The 18864-nt window shown below is 44.2% G+C and overlaps 1 protein-coding gene across 1 annotated transcript in view; it reads left to right on the forward strand.

Annotated features, from left to right (window-relative positions):
* The first annotated feature begins 360 nt into the window (after positions 1 to 360).
* GAA (alpha glucosidase) overlaps positions 361 to 18864 on the forward strand; it is a 28618-nt gene continuing 10114 nt past the window's right edge. The window contains exons 1-13 of the mRNA XM_056854841.1: positions 361 to 912; positions 2311 to 2456; positions 7402 to 7567; positions 9507 to 9603; positions 10434 to 10553; positions 11402 to 11520; positions 11655 to 11786; positions 13561 to 13671; positions 14880 to 14993; positions 15133 to 15217; positions 16995 to 17112; positions 17603 to 17736; positions 17999 to 18150. Of these exons, the coding sequence (XP_056710819.1) occupies positions 361 to 912; positions 2311 to 2456; positions 7402 to 7567; positions 9507 to 9603; positions 10434 to 10553; positions 11402 to 11520; positions 11655 to 11786; positions 13561 to 13671; positions 14880 to 14993; positions 15133 to 15217; positions 16995 to 17112; positions 17603 to 17736; positions 17999 to 18150 (2046 nt within the window). The remainder of the gene's footprint in view (positions 913 to 2310; positions 2457 to 7401; positions 7568 to 9506; positions 9604 to 10433; positions 10554 to 11401; positions 11521 to 11654; positions 11787 to 13560; positions 13672 to 14879; positions 14994 to 15132; positions 15218 to 16994; positions 17113 to 17602; positions 17737 to 17998; positions 18151 to 18864) is intronic.

The raw sequence follows: 18864 nt of genomic DNA on the forward strand, positions 1-18864 counted from the left end.
TGATTAGGGGTAATCCAAAGCTTTTTGGGGGGGGCACTCCACTTTGGAGCAGTTAGCACAGAAACCAGGCTTTGGACCAAGGAATGGTATAGATCTCCTTGTAGGGCAGAGTCCCCTGAACGTGGGGAAATATGATTTCTAGCAATCTAAAGTTGGGGTGCAGAATTTTTAAAGTCTTATCAGTATTTGTGTTTGGACTCAGAAATAAGGCACTAGGAACTGCTGATAAGGAACTGAGAACCAGCTCCGTGAGCCTTTGTGCCTTATGTGTCTATTTCTGCCTTTTGTCTGCAGCTGGCTGCATAGATAAGTCCCACACCTGTTGAAGAGGGCGCGCTTGTCTTCTCCTTGCTGGTTGCAATGGCAGTGATTGACAAGACTGAGCAGAAGAGGCTCTGCATGATCATGAAGGTTTTGGCTGTCGTTGCAGCGGTTACTGTGCTCAGTGTACATGGCGCCCGTGGCATTGCTTTGGCAATCATGAGCCCTACGGCCGCTTCCCAGGTACAGGATGTTTACAGGGGTGAAAACAAAGGCAGAGAGGAAGCAGTGCAAGAAGAGGAATTTGTAGAGCGGCGAGAATCCTCCAAGGGCTCTGTCTTGCCCCCTACAACCTGTGACATCCCTCCAGATAGGCGCTTTGACTGTTCCCCGGAAAAGCTGATCTCTCAAGAAGAATGTCGGGCTCGGGGCTGCTGTTATGTCCCTGTTTCTCGCCAGGATTCTGCCATTGGGAGGCCGTGGTGCTTTTTCCCTCCCAGCTACCCTAGTTACAAGATGAAGAACCTGACTGCCACTGAAACGGGCTATACTGCCCACTTGACCCGTGACACGCCCACTTTTTTCCCAGATGACATAATGAACTTACAACTGGATGTGATGTTTGAGACGGAGGGTAGACTTCGCTTCACGGTGAGTATTTTGTTTATATCCCTTCTTTCTTCCCTGTGGTTACCCAAAGCAGCTTACATTGTTCCCCTGCCTCCTGTTTTATCCTCACAACACCCCTGTGAGGCAGGTTAGGCTCAGTGTGTGCGAATGGGTCCAAGGCCACTCAGCAGATTTCTGTCGCGCAGTGGGGATTCAAACCTGGGTGTCCCAGATCCTAATCCAACCTGGGACTCTGCCTCAGAAACAATAACACCAAGACAGTCTGTTATTCTGCTGTATAGCAGGCTCTATGTATCCTAGCTTAAGCCCCATTCATATGGAGCGGAGCTTGCTCATGGGCCAAGCAGTCCACCATAACTTCTTTGGGAAATGCAGAAAAACACAGAATGTGATTCTGAGCACCGGACAGCTTCTTAAGAACCCTGTTTGTATTGTTTTAAAACATTTTCGGCCACTATGGCTGCGAAGATAGGTTCCAGATTGTATGTGCGGTAGCTGCTGAAATCTCAACAGCTAAAGGAGTAGCCAAATAAAAATTTCCACTGGTGGGGAAGGTTGTCGTGTCTTGCGTACACAAAACCAAAATAAACTTATGCAAACAGGAAAAACTGCAGAAAAGACAAGCGCATTAGGCACACTCTCTAAAGAAGCATAGTTTATGTAGGTTGTAAAGTTCAGCCTTAACTGGCATAGAGCAGGGTGTTGCCTGGCCGTAGCAATGAAGGTTGCAAGGCTGTACATGAGAAAGTCCCACTGATCTCACTTCCAAGGAAGCATGTGTAGGATCAGGATGCAAGCACATGAAAGCTGTATATCAATCCTTGATTATCCTTCTGCTCCACGTATTCTTTAACAGCATTTTTCTTGGGAGAGGACCTATTAGTCCACAAAAACATTGAGCTGAATTGGCCTGAGTATCTTTGGTCCTAGCTACATCAAGGATCTCCTTCTTTGAAGGACTTTCTGTCTGGATCCTGAAGAAGAAGAAGAGTTGGTTTTCATATGCCGACTTTATCTACCACTTAAGGGAGAATCAAACTGGCTTACAATCATCTTCCCTCCCCACAACAGACACCCTGTGAGGGAGGTGGGACTGAGAGAGCTCTAAGAGAGCTGTGACTAGCCCAAGGTCACCCAACTAGCTTCATGTGTTGGAGTGGGGAAACCAATCCAGTTCACCAGATTAGTGTCCGCCGCTCTTGTGGAGGAGTGGGGAATCAAACCCCGTTCTCTAGATTAGAGACCACCGCTCTTTACCACTACACCATGCTGGTTCTCTGAGTCTGTGGAAGCCTGACTTGAGTTCTTTGATGTACAGCATCTGCGTTGGTGAGCTAGGAATATCTCTGTAGACCCCATCTGACTCTGAAATTATCTCCCCCCATTTCTGTTTGGTTTTTTTTGGCCTTTTCACCACAGCTTAAAGATCCAGCCAGCAAGCGCTTTGAAGTCCCTTTGGAAACTCCCCAAATGAGCAGTAAGACATCCTCAACTCTCTACTCTGTTCAGTTCTCTGCTGATCCCTTTGGCCTTGTTGTTGTTCGGAAATCTAGTGGACAAGTACTGTAAGTGGCTCCTGATTTCCTATAGCTAAATGTTCTTGCCTTCTGGCGTATGGGTCTAAGCAACGCAGAAAAGATATATGAAGTTCCTAGAGTGAGAATGTCTAGGGTCGACTACTTCATCAGAGCCCTGCACATCTTTCTAATGTGTTCCAGATGTATGAGGATCATTCCACACATTACATGCCAGTGAATCCAAATTCATGTCCAAGTATACACCAGGCAGTTTGCTAATAGCGGTACTGGAAGTCTAATGATCCATATGATGCACATTTCCAAACATGTATTTGTCTCAGTCACACATTCTGTTTTTGAGCATAGTTTAAAGAATCTTAGATGTACATCTTAAAAATTTAATAAGTGGAGCAGGTTCCAGTATTCAAGGTTGTAGCCTGTAATTCTGAACACCCAGTTTAATCCCATCCTTAATCATGGGCTGTAATTATAGCTCTGAACTAAAGGTGCTTACTCCTTTTGGCTTTCTTTGTCCTACTGATAGTATGAGCAGAATAGTGTTTTTCTACATCTGTTGTGTATGTAGCAAAATCAACAACTGACCATAGATGTGCCTTTGTTGTGGCCTCCACCTTATGGAATGGCCTGCCTGAGGAGGTCAGAAAGGCTCCCACTCTCCTGGCTTTCTACAAACTATGAAAACCTGAATTATTCAAGAGGGCTTTTCTATGGAAGGTTGTGTGTGTGTAAAGTGCTGTCAAGTTGCAGCCGACTTATGGTGACCCCTTTTTGGAGTTTTCATGGCAAGAGACTAACAGAGGTGGTTTGCCAGTGCCTTCCTCTGCACAGCAACGCTGGTATTCCTTGATGGTCTCCCATCCAAATACTAACCAGGGCTGACCCTGCTTAGCTTCTGAGATCTGACGAGATCAGGCTAGCCTGGGCCATCCAGGTCAGGGCGCATGCAAGGTTACACTGTACAAAATTATTCACAAAATTACTTGGATAAATTAGGGATTGTAGTTTGTTCTACTATGTATAGCATGCAAGGTTACACTGTACAAAATTATTCACAAAATTACTTGGATAAATTAGGGATTGTAGTTTGTTCTACTATGTATAGCTTGCTGTAAGTAGGATGTGTGTGTAAAGTGACCTCAAATTGCAGCTGACTTATGGCAACCCAGTAGGGTTTTCAAGGCAAGTAATTAAGAAGAGGTGCTTTGCCATTGCCTTCGTCTGCTAAACAACCCTGATATTCCTTGGCGGTCTCCCATCCAAATACTAACCAGGGCTGACCCTGCTTAACTTCTGAGATCTGACAAGATTAGGCTAGCCTGGCCTATCCAGGTCAGGGCAAGAAGGATCCTACTATGTAATTTTTTGCATCATTTAATGTGTCATGTTAAGTTTTACTTCAGTTCTGTTTTTAGATTTCTGGTTGGTTCCACAACCCTAATCCTATTGTATTATTTATTGATTGCCCCATCCTATTGATTGTGTTGACTTGCTCTCTGTAATCCACCTTGAGTTCAAGTGAGAAAGGCAGACTATAAATAACATAAATAAAGCTGCACATTTGGAGGTGTAGTAGAGAAATGGGAACTGGAGATGTAAAAAAGGGCATAGTTCCCTTTCCCCTCTTTAGTTGGAAAACCAGATTCACAGGCTCTTTTCTCTTTGGATGATTATAGTAAATTTAAACAATCAGTTGTCACTTACAACGCACCCATGTAGGAAACTGACCAGAAGCTGAAGAGGAGGGCGGTGAAGCTGGGGTATAAAAACAGAGGAAGGGGAAATGGCAGGCTGGCAGGAAAAGAAGAAAGGGGAGGTAGGAGGCAGGCTGCAGTGTTGTTGGTCTTCTCCTGTGTGTGATGTAGTGTAACCCATGGGTAGGTAAAGTGAACCACGGCCCCATCCAAAAATCACCATTTGCCCGAGTTTCACTTTAAAACAGCTTATTAAAGATTTGGAGTACCAGCGAGTTTTACCGGACGCTCTAGGTCGGATCAAACCAGGAAGTATTCCGGAAGTTGATTTCGCCGCGGACCTTCTACCGCCTCTTCTCGATGGTTGTTTCCTTCAGGAATTGTTTCTATGTTACTCGAGTGCGACGTGTATCCGGTCCTACGACTTACTTCCTGTTGTTGTGGATCAGATGATGGAGAGGGTGGTATAGAGGGTCTTCCGGTCCAAGGGGTCCCTTGTTATGCAAACGTGGCAGGAAGTGCTTTTTCACCGGAAAATCAGAAAGTAATTCTCCCTCCCCTTCCCTCAAAGTTGCTTCTCATTGGTAAAGATTTTAGTCCATCTCATAAGCGTCCTTCTAACTCTTTGTTTTGATTTAAGCTGATCAACTTGATAAGGCTCCTGTCTCCAATCCTGGTGGATTTTGTAAGTCAAACTTATCCGATTCAGTTAAGGGAGGAGTAAGGGTACTGGGAATATCTTCATCTACCCCCCCGGTTATTCGGTACGCCAGTAAGAAACGAAGGATTCTTGTGTACTCACTTGGGCATCTAGAGGTGAGGTTCTTATCTTAAAGTAGTCCTTATGTTGGTTATAAGGTGGTGGAGGGTAGAGTCTTATGCCGAAGTTGCGTTTTGGCGATTTCTTTCCCTCAGTGCCCAGGCAGGACCGGCATCCAAAACTCCGGGGGACTTATAAAAGCTCCCTCGGAGTATTTAGGAGGTCAAACTGCAAAAATGGGCTGCAGGGAGTTCCTGCTATCCAACCCACTTGCAAGGGTCGGGTTGGGGTATATAAAACACCCCAAGGTTAACGCAAACTTGGATTTCCCCCAGGAGAGCCTGGGGAAACGTGGCACTCACCCCAGCAGCACCACCAGAAGCCTCTAAAGTTAGAGGAGGTTTAGCATTACCTAATTTTCAACTTTATGCTGAAGCGGCCGCTTTAGTATGGCTAAAGGACTGGATGAACTTATCTAACTCGCGTTTGTTAGATCTGGAAGGTTTTAACAATATAAGTGGATGGCATGGCTATTTGTGGTATGGTAAAATCAAGATACAAGCATCATTTCGTAACCATATAATCAGGTCCTCCTTATTTCATATTTGGATGAGATATAAACATATTCTTGAACCAGTAACACCGATGTGGATATCACCTCAAGAAATGTTGACATTACGCCCCCTTAGACTGGACAAATTTATCACCTACCAAGAGTTAATTAACTGGGAAGGAATGCTCACTAAAAGACTTTCAGTTACTTAAAGACGATTTACAATGGCTTCAATATCATCAAATTAAATCAGTATTTACACAGATATGAAGAATGGATTTTCTAAAGAAAAATCGCCTTTTCACAGGATGTTATTAGCTAATAATACTCAACTGATCTCTAAAATGTATAATCTTCTTTTAACAATATATTGTGAGCAGGAAATAATTAAACCAACAATGATTAACTGGGCTCAAACTGTGGGACATGATATTGCCTTAAACAAATGGGAAAGATTATGGTCGAAAGACCTGAAAGGAATAAATGTGCAGTCAATTCGAGAAAATATATATAAAATGATGTATAGATGGCATTTAACACCTAAGAAGATTGCAAGGATTTATAAAGTGACATCCCCTAAATGTTGGAAATGTAATAAAGAAATTGGTTCTTTTTATCATATGTGGTGGACCTGTGATAAAGCTAAGGAGTTTTGGGATATGATTTATAATGAAGTAAGACTGATAGTACAAAAAAATATACCCAAAACACCAGAAATGATGCTACTAAGCATGATACCTGATGACTTGTTAACACAAAGGACTTTTCTGATTTATGCTACAACAGCGGCAAGATTGCTCTTTGCAGCGAAATGGAAAGGGGCAGAAATCCCAGGGAAAAAAGACTGGATTATGAAAATGTTTGAACTGGTGGAAATGGCAAAACTTACAGCCATTTTAAATCAAAAAGACAATGCATGATTTACGGGGGAATGTGAGGCTTGGATGAAATATTGTGAATATGAATTAGGACTGGGGAAAATGGAAGATTACCTTTTAATCTGATCTAAATGATACTATTAATATCAAGAACTATAATTAATTACATTAATAGAATATGCTATATGAAATTTAACTGAGTTATAAGAATAATTAAGATCAGACCAATCACGACGGGTTAGAATACTTTATCAAGAGGCGGACGGAGGTGATGGGGAAGTCGAAGAATTTTCCGTTATTTGGTAGTTTATAATGTATATAAGAAATTACAACAACATCTAGTTAGGATTTAGAATTACATGTTACCATTATTGTTGTTTGTTAATATGGAAAATTTGTATTATAAAATCCAATAAAATTTTAAAAAAAATCACCATTTGCCCGGTGGGGGGGAGCAGTGTTCCAGCGCTAGCTGCCGGCCTTTTCCAAAGAGATATGTCTGATAACTGGGCTCCCATTCTAAGCCTTTATGGGACCCAGCTGACAAATAAGGATGTGAGGCTTTATACAAGGAGATCTTGGGGGCAGATGCCACCATTTAAAGCAATATTTTGCAATGCCTACACCATGTGGTGGGGTGGCAATGTTTATCATCCAATCAGGCTGTTAAGCAGATGTTTCTCCTCTTTCTGCTTATAAGGATTTCTGAGGCCCCCTTCATTGAGGTCGACCAAACTGTAGGAGCTGTTTTGCTGTGGTCCTGTGCTCCCCAGCTGTTGGGTGTGTGGATTACTTGGGTCTTCCCATCTAGTGGCTCTCTGTCTTGCCCATATGGTTGCGCATATCAGTCACATAGGAGAGCATTACAGGGAACCGGCACCCAAATGATAACATGAAGGAGATCTGTAGAGTAATGGTAACAATACAGAATCTGCTATATGACTGGGTACTTGCAGATAACCTCACATGGTAAATTTTAAAATTATTATTATACAACTGCTGGTCATGTGAACCCACCTTTAAGTGTCCAAAAGTTCCTACATAATAATTGCAATTTGTTTGCTGGGATCGTGTGCTTTCTCCCCGACAGGCTCAATACCACAGTGGCTCCCTTGTTCTACGCTGACCAGTTCCTGCAGATCTCCACCTCCCTGCCATCAGGTTTTATCTCTGGACTGGGTGAACATTTGACCTCGCTCATCCTTAATGTTAGCTGGACCAAGATCACCCTCTGGAATCGGGACATAGCACCTGTGGTAAGGGGTAGGAAATGGTAGTTTTGTGCACTGCCGTTTCCAGAAGTGTTGTGGCTCATAGGTGCTCTGTTAACCGGCTTGTCTATCTGCTAAAGACTGAACCATCATGAAATCAGCAGAGGCCAATACTATTGCCTGATTTCAAAGGACATACTCCATGTTGTGCCAAACACTGACCTGCCTGCCACAGAACCATCAAATCCTTAATCTATTTATTTATGTATTTACAAAATGTACATCCTGCCTTTCTGCCCTTACCTGTGTGTGTGTAAAGTGCCGTCAAGTCGCAGCTGACTTACGGCGACCCCTTTGGGGAGTTTTCATGGCAAGAGACTAACAGAGGTGGTTTGCCAGTGCCTTCCTCTGCACAGCAACCCTGGTATTCCTTGGTGGTCTCCCATCCAAATACTAACCAGGGCTGACCCTGCTTAGCTTCTGAGATCTGATGAGATCAGGCTAGCCTGGGCCATCCAGGTCATTCCCTTACCTATCTAAGCTTAAATCTATAAAAGTTTTATTCCTTGTAAACTAAGCATCTGCCAGTCACATGCATGATTCTTACTCCCTGTCCATGTCACATGGTGTTTGTAGAGAAAGTATTAGGGTGTTCTTCATAGTGATCTCTAGACATTCTTGTGCTCTTCAAGCAAGATTGACTTAGAAGTTACTATGGGAGAGAAGAGCGAGGGAAATCCTAGAGGATTCCCCCACCCCTTTTCAAACTCTCTTAGCTTGGCTCTGGTTTACCCCTTAGTTCAACCTTTAAATGGGGATGTTGAGAAGCGTTATTAAGACAGGAGTATCACCATGAAGCAACAGAATAGTGGCTTTCCATCCTCCAGGTGTGTTCCCCTAGCTATAAATGAATACCCCTGAGTTATGAACAGTTGACCTTTTCTGCTGACAGGTGAATAAAGGCAATGCAGTGGTAAAGGTATGGAGCATTTGTTTATTATTTTATTTATGTAATTGTTCATTTATTAACATCTTTAAAAGATACCGTGTTCTAGAATTGATCTGAAAAGTCTTGGGAGGGGGTTGTTTTTTGTTATTTAAGTAAAGGGAAGTGTATGAATACTTCTCTGAACATAATCATACCTCTTTAGTTGTGTGCACAGCTTTGTCCTCCCCCATGCAATTAAAATTCAGCACCTCGACTCCACCCACCTCTGTGACCATATCACAGAATGTGTTTTTCACCTATTCTTATTTCTCGGGGGGGGGGGGAGGGAGAAAAGGTAACTCCATGCACCTCCTTAGCAAAATGCTTTCCTGGAGTTCAGTCTCTGTGTGGACTGCAGCATCTCAGCAGTGGTGCTCCCACCACTCGGTTGTGTTTCCTCATTGTTGCCCACCTGCAGCTATTTAATTTTGTTTCCCCTGGGTGTGCCCAGGCTGACCACCTTGAAAAGCACCTAAGTGCAAGGGAAGGCATAGTGACCTTCACTGAACGTTTTCATGTTTCTGTCTACACAGCCATTCCACAGGCTTAAACTGATTCTTTTACTAATTCCTGTCTTGCCAGAAAACTTTGGGAATTACAGTTCTGTGATGAGATCTAGGGATCTCTGGCAGAGAATCCCCAGCACCCTCAACAAGCTACCATTTCCAAGAATCTTTGACAAAATGTGACAAATTGGTATACTTTTGAAAAAGGTTTGTAGAGTTGATAGGACATCTCAGTCTAAATCTGGGGAACAGTGATGGTCAAATTGTTTTCTAGACTCAACTGCTGATGAGATGACACTTGAAGTTTTTCTCCTGATTATTGAGAACAGGATGCCATGTTGGAAGAATCGTTCGTTTTATCTGGTTTGGCAATGATCTTTATTACTCCATGTCCCAAGCGTGGACTCTTTGCTGTAGTCGTCTGCCTAACTATACTATGCTTGAGTGTGAAATACGACCTTGACTTTGTGTATTCACACTGTGTTTTCAGCCCTCCGCGAATCTATATGGCTCACACCCTTTCTACTTGATGTTGGAAGAGGGTGGCTTGGCCCATGGAGTCTTTTTGTTGAACAGCAATGCCATGGGTAGGTGTCCTTTATTCCGTTTTCCACAAAGCCAACATGAATGTAATACAATACCCCTAGCATCAGGCTGCGCACACTCCAGCAATAAGCACAGTGTACTCTAACCTGAAGTTGGATTCTTTGCTGTTACGACACAAATTCTGTTCTCAGAATGCAAATTACTTTAAATGGGCATTGTTCCTGAAAGCCTTTGAAGCACTGTACAGAAATCTATTTTGATATACGTTAAGGTTTTAAAAATGACATATGTTCAATGAGGGAGAGAGGCAACATTTTGGTATATCATAAAATGTAAGAGCTACTATGCTGGATCAGACCAGCGGTCCGTCTAGTCCAGCATCTTTCTTTTTCACAGTGACCAGCCAGATTCCTCTCAAAAGCCTGCATGTAGGGCAAAGAGTTCAAAGTCCATATTGTTGCCCCCCAGCACTGGTATTCAGGGGTTACTGCCTCTGAACATGGAGTCATCATCATGACTAATAGCCACTGATGGATCTAGCTCCTCTGGACTTATCTAATCCTGTTTTAGAGCCAATTAAACTAGTAGCCCTCCCCACCCACCATGACAGTAACTTCCACTAGTCTGAGTGAAGAAGTGCTTCCTTTAGATAGTTCTTTCTAGTATCCAACAAATTTATCCTCGACTTTTTTTCCTCAAAGGACTGAAGAGTCAAATGCATGTAGCAATACAGATTATTTCAAAAATAGTGAAACAAGTGGGTGGCTGCAATCTGATATTGTTGGCTAAATTATAATCTAGAGAGGGGAGAGTTATTGGTGAGGCAATGTGTGGGCTTAAATGAAAACTCTTTATTTCTATGGCTTTACAGATGTGATACTGCAGCCCAGTCCAGCCATAACATGGAGAACAACTGGGGGTATCCTGGATTTCTATATCTTTCTGGGCCCAGATCCAAAGAGTGTGGTGGGCCAATATATGGATGTCATTGGTAGGCACTTACATTCTTCCCTGTGAGATGGTAGCCAATAACTCAGTGAAGTGCTTTCTCCCCAATGCCAGCCTTGTCAAGAAGACTGCCTTGGCGATCATTTGTGGCCATCAGTCAGGATCTGTGCTTTGTTCTTCATGCCTCAGACCAGCAGCGTCCAGTGTTGGCGTTGAAAGCAGTTCTACTAGCGTGGTGTAGTGGTTAAGAGTGGTGGTTTGGAGTGGTGGAGTCTGATCTGGAGAACCGGGTTTGATTCCCCACTCCTCCACATGAGTGGCGGATGCTAATCTGGTGAACTGGATTTGTTTCCCCACTCCTCCACACGAAGCCAGCTGGGTGACCTTGAGCAAGTCACATTCTCTCAGTTCACCTATCTCACAGAGTGTCTGTTGTGGGGAGGGGAAGGGAAGGTGATTGTAAGCTGGTTTGAGTCTCCCTTAAGTGGTAGAGAAAGTCGGCATATAAAAACCAACTCTTCTATCTAAGCCTGTTCTCTGCCTTGGGCCTGTGCCACTGCTTAGGGCTAGAAAAATGTTGCACAGGGCAATTTATATCCATGTAAAAAGTGTGTCCAGCCGAACTCTTGTAGGAATATATTTGGGGGGTGGAGGGGCTTCCTTCTTAGCTGCACCCACCAAAACTTTGTCCTTGAGAAAAAGAGAGAGATCTATGTGATCTAATTTTAAGCCACCATTTTAGGGTAGACTTTACTAATTGTGAATGAAGTTTGGGTTGGAAAAAATGCACCTTTTTAGAAACAACATGCTGAGTGTGGAATTTTATCCGGGTTGGGAGCTTCAGGAGCTTGCAGGAGGGCCTTTGAAGCAATTTTTTTTTTCTTCCCTCAGGGTACCCCTTCATGCCCCCATATTGGGCTCTGGGATTTCATCTCTGTCGCTGGGGCTACATCTCCACTGCTGTGACCCAGGAAGTGGTCAAGAACATGACAGCGGCACAGTTTCCCCTGGTAGATGGTTTCTTTCCCATTTTATCCAGGGCAAAGCTTCTCTTTGATGCCTGGGAGGTGTGACTAGCTGAATAAAGGTGGGGAACAGAAAGGGACCTGAACCCTCACTGATGCCACATTCTTGGGCCCAGCAGGATGTGCAGTGGAACGACCTGGATTATGCTGATGCAAAGAGGGATTTTACCTTCGATAAGGATCGGTTCCAAGGTATGCCAGACATGGTACATGATTTCCATCGTGATGGCCGGAGGTACGTCATGATCGTGGTAAGTTAGTGAAGCCTGAATTCTTTCTGAGCCTGCAGAGCCCCCTTCACTTCACTGTAAATCGTTGGAAATATTGCATTACAGCGGCTAATCCCTTGTTGATCCGCCCTACGTGCATTAAAGGATAGGTCTCCTGTGTCTTTAGCAGTCATGGAGGAATGCCAAAATCTGGATTCCCTGCATCTAAATAAAACATCCTCTGTCTGCTCTGCCCCGTATGGCATTTGGTCTAGTAAATTTGAAACTCTTCCAAAGGGAGGATAAAGCGGTTGCTGAGAAACTAAATGAATTCTTGTCATCTGTCTTCACTGTTGAAGATACAGGGCAGATACCTTCTCCTGAACAGATGTTTTGGGGAGAATGGGGAGTTGGGGCAAATAGTGGTAACAAGGCAGGAAGTTCTAGAACGTCTAGACAAACTTCAAACTATCAAGTCACAGGGACCAGACAGTATTCATCCTAGAGTTCTTCAAGAACTCAAACGGGTAATTGCTGCACTTCTAACGATATGTAACATGAGCCTTCGATCAGCCTCTGTACCAGAGGACTGGACAAATCCTCTTATGGATTGAGAGCTGGCTGAAAAATAGGAAGCAGAGAATAGCAATCAATGGTCAGTTGTCACAATGGAGGGATGGGAGCAGTGAGGTCCCTCAGGGATTTGTGCTGGGACCGGTGTTTTTCAACCTGTTTATCAATGACCTGGAGTTGAGGATGAAAAGCAAGGTGGCCAAATTTGCAGATTACACCAAATTTAGGGTGGTTAAAACAAAATCAGACTGTGAAGAGCTCCAAACTGAAGGAATGGGCATTAAAATGGCAAATGAGATTCAATGTGAGCAAGTGCAAAGTGAAGCATATTGGGGCAAAAAATGCCAACTTCACACATACACTGATGGGCTCTGTGCTGGCAGCGACAGACCAAGAAAAGGATCTTGGGGTGGTAGTGGATAGCTCGATGAAGATGTCAACCCAGTGTGTGGCTGCTGTGAAAATTCCATGCTACCATAATTAGACGAGGAATAGAGAGTAAAACTGCTGCTATCATACTGCCCTTGTACAAATCTATGGTGAAACCACACTTGGAATACTGTGTACAGTTCTGGTCACCACACCTAAAAAGGGATATTGCAGAGCTTGAGAAGGTGCAGAAAAGAGCAACCAAAATGATTAGGGGACTAGAGCAACTGTCCTATGGGGAGCTGTTAAAACGCTTAGGGCTGTTTAGCTTGGAAAAAAGGTGGTTAAGGGGAGACATGATAGAGGTCTATAAAATTATGCAGAATGCAGGGTCATCAGCTGAAATAGGTGAAAGATTCAAAACAAATAAAAGGAAGTATTTCTGCGCACAATACATAGTTAAATTGTGGAACTCCCTGCCCCAGGATGTGGTAATGGCTGCCAACTTGGAAGGCTTTAAGAGGGAAGTGGACATGTTCATGGAGGATAGGGCTGTCCACAGCTAATAGTTAAAATGGATACTAGTTATGATGCATACCTATTCTCTCCAGTATTGGGGAGCATGCCTATTATACTAGGTGCTGTGGAACGCAGGCAGGATGCTGCTGCAGTCGTCGTCTTTGTGGCTTCCTAGAGGCACCAGTTTGGCCACTGTGTGAACAGAATGCTGGACACAATGATCCTTGGTCTGATACAGCATGGCCTTTCTTATATTCTTATGAGGACTCTTCACTGTGTTATTGTTCTTTGCCTTTTTGTCCCCTGTCAGATCCATTACATCTGAGTATCTCTCTCCTGCTTGCATCCCTTTTAGGACCCTGGTATCAGCAGTTCCAGCCCCCCTGGCAGTTACAAACCCTATGATGAAGGCCTGAAACAAGGTGTCTTCATCTTAAATGCAACAGGGCAACCTCTGATGGGGAAGGTGAGTCCTGACTTCAAATTGTCAGCCTTGGAAGATAGTTCAACAGCCATTAGCTGAAACCATAATCCCAATTGTAGTAGTTCTTGAGCTGAGTTGTCCAAGAAAAGTAGATCGAGTTAGATGAGTATCCATGTGTTAGTCTGCAGAAGCGAAATAAAACCGGTCCAGGGACATTTAAAAACCCGATAAAGCCTGTTTTAGCATGAATTTTTGAGATTCAGAGCTTGCTTCAGCAGATGCATGAAGTATACGTCCACAGAGCTGCTGAATTTATATTAAAGGCTGCAAAACAGAGAGGTTGGTGGGAGAGGAGGGAGATGTTACTAAGAGGCCAATTTGAAGCAAGATGTAATCAATACACTAAGAATGGATGAAGACCACTCCCAACTGTTGCATTTTCTCCTTTGTAGAATAGTGACTTTTGGATCAGCAACAGAATATTCAGATTGGAATGTTGTTCCAGGCAGTGTTCTTGTATCACACACACATACCTCAAGCTATGCATCTTAGTCTTCCAGTAGGCCAGACAATGCCATCTTTTGATTTTGGGTTCCAGCCTCAGTTTGTAGTCCCAGCTATACCCTGAAGCATGCATTTTTATAACTTGTTTTATTGGGAAGAAATATAAACATTGAGAACCAACAGAAAAACAATATACAGGAAAATACATTCTGAATGTGCCCAGAACATTTGTTGCCCCACCTTTGAATTGGTATCTAGAAATTAGGGAGGATTTTACTTTCTCACAAGACTGGCTGTGCTTCTTTAGTTTCTTATTTTTCCTCTTATCCCATCTTCCCTGAAACCATAAACAAAGTGTGTTCTAAACATAGATAATAAATACAGCCTACTGGCACACTAGGAACCCTGTGGCGCAGAGTGGTAAGCTGCAGTATTGCAGTCCAAAGCTTTGCTCACGACCTGAGTTCAATCCCAACGGAAGTTGGTTTCAGGTAGCCGGCTCAAGGTTGACTCAGCCTTCCATCCTTCCTAGGTCGGTAAAATGAGTACCCAGCTTGCTGGGGGTAAAGGGAAGATGACTGGGGAAGGCACTGGCAAACCACCCCGTAAACAAAGTCTGCGTAGTAAACATCAGGATGTGACGTCACCCCATGGGTCAAGAATGACCCGGTGCTTGCACAGGGGACCTTTACCTTTTTTACTGGCACACTGGCGTTTCTTGAAGGCTTTGGCCCTTTCTCTTTCAGGTTTGGCCCGGCCCCACTGCCTTCCCTGACTTCACCAACCCACAGGCCCAGCAGTGGTGGCACGACATGGTGAAGGATTTCCATAACCAAGTGCCGTTTGATGGCATGTGGATTGTGAGTCTCTCTCTCATGCTGGGAGGTGGTGCTGCTGTCCACAGCTACTCTTGCAAAAGAGATAAAGCACACAATTCCTTTGTTCCTGCCAGGACATCAGAATTCTCATATGTCACCTGCCCCCCTTTTCTTTTTCTAGGACATGAATGAGCCGTCCAATTTTGTGGAAGGTTCCTTGGATGGCTGTCCAGACAACAATCTTGAGAACCCCCCTTATGTGCCAGGTAAGAAACAGTAGCCAAAACATGGGCTGTTGGGGAAAATATGAAATTAATCTTGTATTGGGATGAGACAATTGAGGAACTTGTGTATCTTAGGAATTTAAAAAATGGCCATCAGTCCATACTGTTTGGATCCATTCTCTAGTATTAACTCAGCTATTTTAACAAAAGTGTAACTTAATTCCCTAGCCAATACTCTTTAATAACATTCAAGCTGAAGTAGGATGTTTAAGAATGTTTTCTAAAAACATTCCTAGATCTATAGGAGCCCTCCTCCATCTTGCTATAGGAGTCCTGTGCCTCCCGATATATACGTGTAGCATTGTACAGAGACCAGGGCCATAGCTGGGGTGGGGGGCAGCTTCCACCCTTGTGGCATGCAGAGAGGGCGGCAGAACTGCCTTTCCTACCCAGCTGGCTCCTCCTGTAGAAGAGGCAACTCTGCCGCCCTCTCTGCATGCCACAAGGGCAATAGCTGCCCTCCCCCCACAGCTATGACCCTGACAGCAAACACTCCTTACCAGTTGACTTCACAGTTATCCTTTGGGTTGCCAACCTCCAGGTACTAGCTGGAGATCTCCTGCTATTACAGTTGATCTCCAGCTGATAGAGATCAGATCACCTGGAGAAAATGGCCACTTTGGCTATTGGATTCTATGGCATTGAAGTCCCTCCCCTCCCCAAACCCTGCCCTTCTCAAGCTCCACCCCCAAAACCTTTCGCCAGTGGCGAAGAGGGACCTGGGCAACCCTAGTTATCCTACAGACTCCAAGCCCTGGAAATGTGGATCAGCATTTTGACTCCGTGAGAATAGAATAATTTAATGGATTACTTCGGAACCAACTGTGAAGGTATTTTTCTAGTAGCATGGAAATTCTGCCAGTTATTAGAGCAGTAGCAGTACTTCACAAATTAGCAGCTAAAGCTATGAAGGAAAGAGGAGCAAGCCCTGAAGTCTTTTGATGGAATTTATGCATTTTGTGCCAGCAATTCACAGCATTTTTTTATTTTCTGGGTTATGCCTGAGAAGTAACCATATGGTTAGCACTCATTTACCTTAACCATTTCAAATTGTGTGCATGATTGCATGATGGCCGTCACAACCTCTCCAAAAAGAGCAACTATCGATTAGGGAGGGAGCTTGCTTGAAATTTCCCCCCCCCCCAGTTCCGTTCAACAGTTCCTTGAGTAAGAATTCACAATCTTTGAATTAGCATTTTCGTAAGCATTTTTAATTCAGCTATTGGGGGCTCAGTTATATTGGTGATGAGTAATGAAGAACAACCAGGTGAGGCTAGCTGAATGCTCTTGGTGTAGTTTGGGTGCTCTGATAGAAGGCCTGAAATTGACTCCTCTGTGACAGACCAGAAGCATAGAAATTTATAGAAGACTCTGAATATAGAAGATATTGGCTTGGATCCTATGCAGTGCAAGCAGAGTCATACTGCATGAACAGAGAATTTTTCACTTGTCATCCCCCACCCCTGAAATCGGGCTCCTGTGGGTCAGTGCTTCCCTCAGAAACATCATGGGGGTCAAAGTAGAGGGCTGCAGTGAGAGGGAGGAGATTGGCAAAAATTGGCCCCCTCCTCTTCCACATGTGCAAGGGCCAACCGTGAGTGGAAAGGGCTGTTAGAATCCAAGCCGTTGCTTTTACTGTGCCCTGAAGAGCAACTAGTGATTCCAGTAGCCTTGAGACCCAGAATGTTCATTGCGGCAATCCTGCACTCATCACCAGACATCTTTGTCCGCACATTTCCATTCACCCTTCCCGTTACAGGTGTTCTGGGGGGCTCCCTGAAGACACACACAATCTGTGCTTCCAGTAAGCAATATCTGTCCTCCCACTACAACCTGCACAATCTGTATGGGCTGATGGAGGCCATTGCTTCACACGAGTGAGTATGCTGTGGAGCAGTGCAGGCTGAGCCATTCTCCCTTGGCAGCCCTGCGCAGAAGGCAGAGTGCACCTTGGAGATGGACATTGGGGTCTTCCTGGTTTATGAGGGCTTGTCTTGGGTGTTAAGATGGAACACTAGTGCAGGCTGGCAAATCATGTTCTAATTGTGAGTACGTTCTACAGAGCAGAACATCATTTTCACAATGTACAGCCTAGTATTTATCAGGTTCAGCCCTGGTTAGTATTTGAATGGGGGACCACCAAGGAATACCAGGGCTGATATGCAGAGGAAGGCACTGGCAAACCACCTCTGTTCGTCTCTTGCCTTGAAAACCCCATAAGGGGTCGCCATAAGTAGGCTGCGACTTGACGGCACTTTACACGCAAACATTTATCAGGTTGCTCTTTCACAAAAGCTGTGTACTTGGGAGCTTGAAAAACTCAGTCCCTTCCTGACCATCACTGACTTTCCTCTCTCCTGTTACCAGTGCTTTAGTGAGAGTGCGAGGGAAGCGCCCATTTGTGATTTCCCGTTCCACCTTTGCAAGCCATGGTCGCTATGCTGGCCACTGGACTGGAGATATTGCAAGCACCTGGGAACATTTGTACTACACCATACCAGGTACAGATATTTGCAGAACCAACCCTGGAAGCCTCTCTAAATTCTGCTTTGCTTGAGTTACTGTGTTACTTTTGTGTCTCCATGAGAAGAGAATAATGCAAGCCGGAGAAGTGGGAATTCTCTAGCAGAGGACAATCCTGCCATGACCACCAGATTCCTCCAACACCCAATTGTAGAATCTGTCATGATCTGTCTTTGGACTTGCTTATTAGTGTTGTTCAGAGCCAGTTCATTCCATGTATCTTACCTTCTCTGCCTCCAGCGGTGCTGCTCTTTAACCTCTATGGCGTGCCATTGGTTGGTGCTGACGTCTGTGGCTTTGTGGGTGACACTTCGGAAGAGCTGTGTGTCCGCTGGACCCAACTGGGTGCCTTCTATCCCTTCATGCGAAATCACAATGACCATGGAAACAGGGTAAGGTGATGGCAGCTGGGCAGGCTTGCAATTAATATAGAACGGGAGTGGTGAGGTAGGACTGTGATTCAATAGTTCCCGGGGATTTTTATTACTGTCACCCCTCTTGCAAAGCCTGAAGGCCAGTATTCCCCCTGTGTGGTTGTAAAAACAAGAAAATAGTGCTTGTTTGGAAGTTTTGGCTTCATGCCATTAAAAGAAGCAGTTTCAATGTGTGGTGTTCTTTTCCTCTTTATTCAATGTTGAACAGGAGCTAAAGGTTAAAGTTTCCTCCTAACTTAATTGGAACTGTTCCCTGATCCAGTTGTGCACATAGGAAGGGAAGTGAAAAAAGTGCCGGTGTGCAGTGCTGTAGGAGTTAAACCTCTGGCCAAGACTTTCCTTAAGAGTGAGGTTTAGGGCACTTTCCAAGTAGAAAAGACAGGAAGTGCAGTTCTGAGTTGCTCAACAAGGGTCAGCACAGTTGTGTTTCTGCTATTGTGTGAGAGGCAGTGGAGGCCTTTAAAGCCTGTGTATTATAACATAACATATCTGTAAATCCTTCATTTATTGCCCACCTTTCTTCCTTCATGGAATTCATGATAGTTTACATGCAATTCTAAGGAGATCTCCTATCCAGACAGTGGCCAGATTCAGACCTCCTTAACTTCAGTAAGGCTGGTGTATCTATTATGTGTCCTTTATCCATACATATTGCGCAGAGTATCCTTATTG

Source organism: Euleptes europaea, chromosome 1 (assembly GCF_029931775.1).
Source record: "Euleptes europaea isolate rEulEur1 chromosome 1, rEulEur1.hap1, whole genome shotgun sequence".
Taxonomy (NCBI): domain Eukaryota; kingdom Metazoa; phylum Chordata; class Lepidosauria; order Squamata; family Sphaerodactylidae; genus Euleptes; species Euleptes europaea.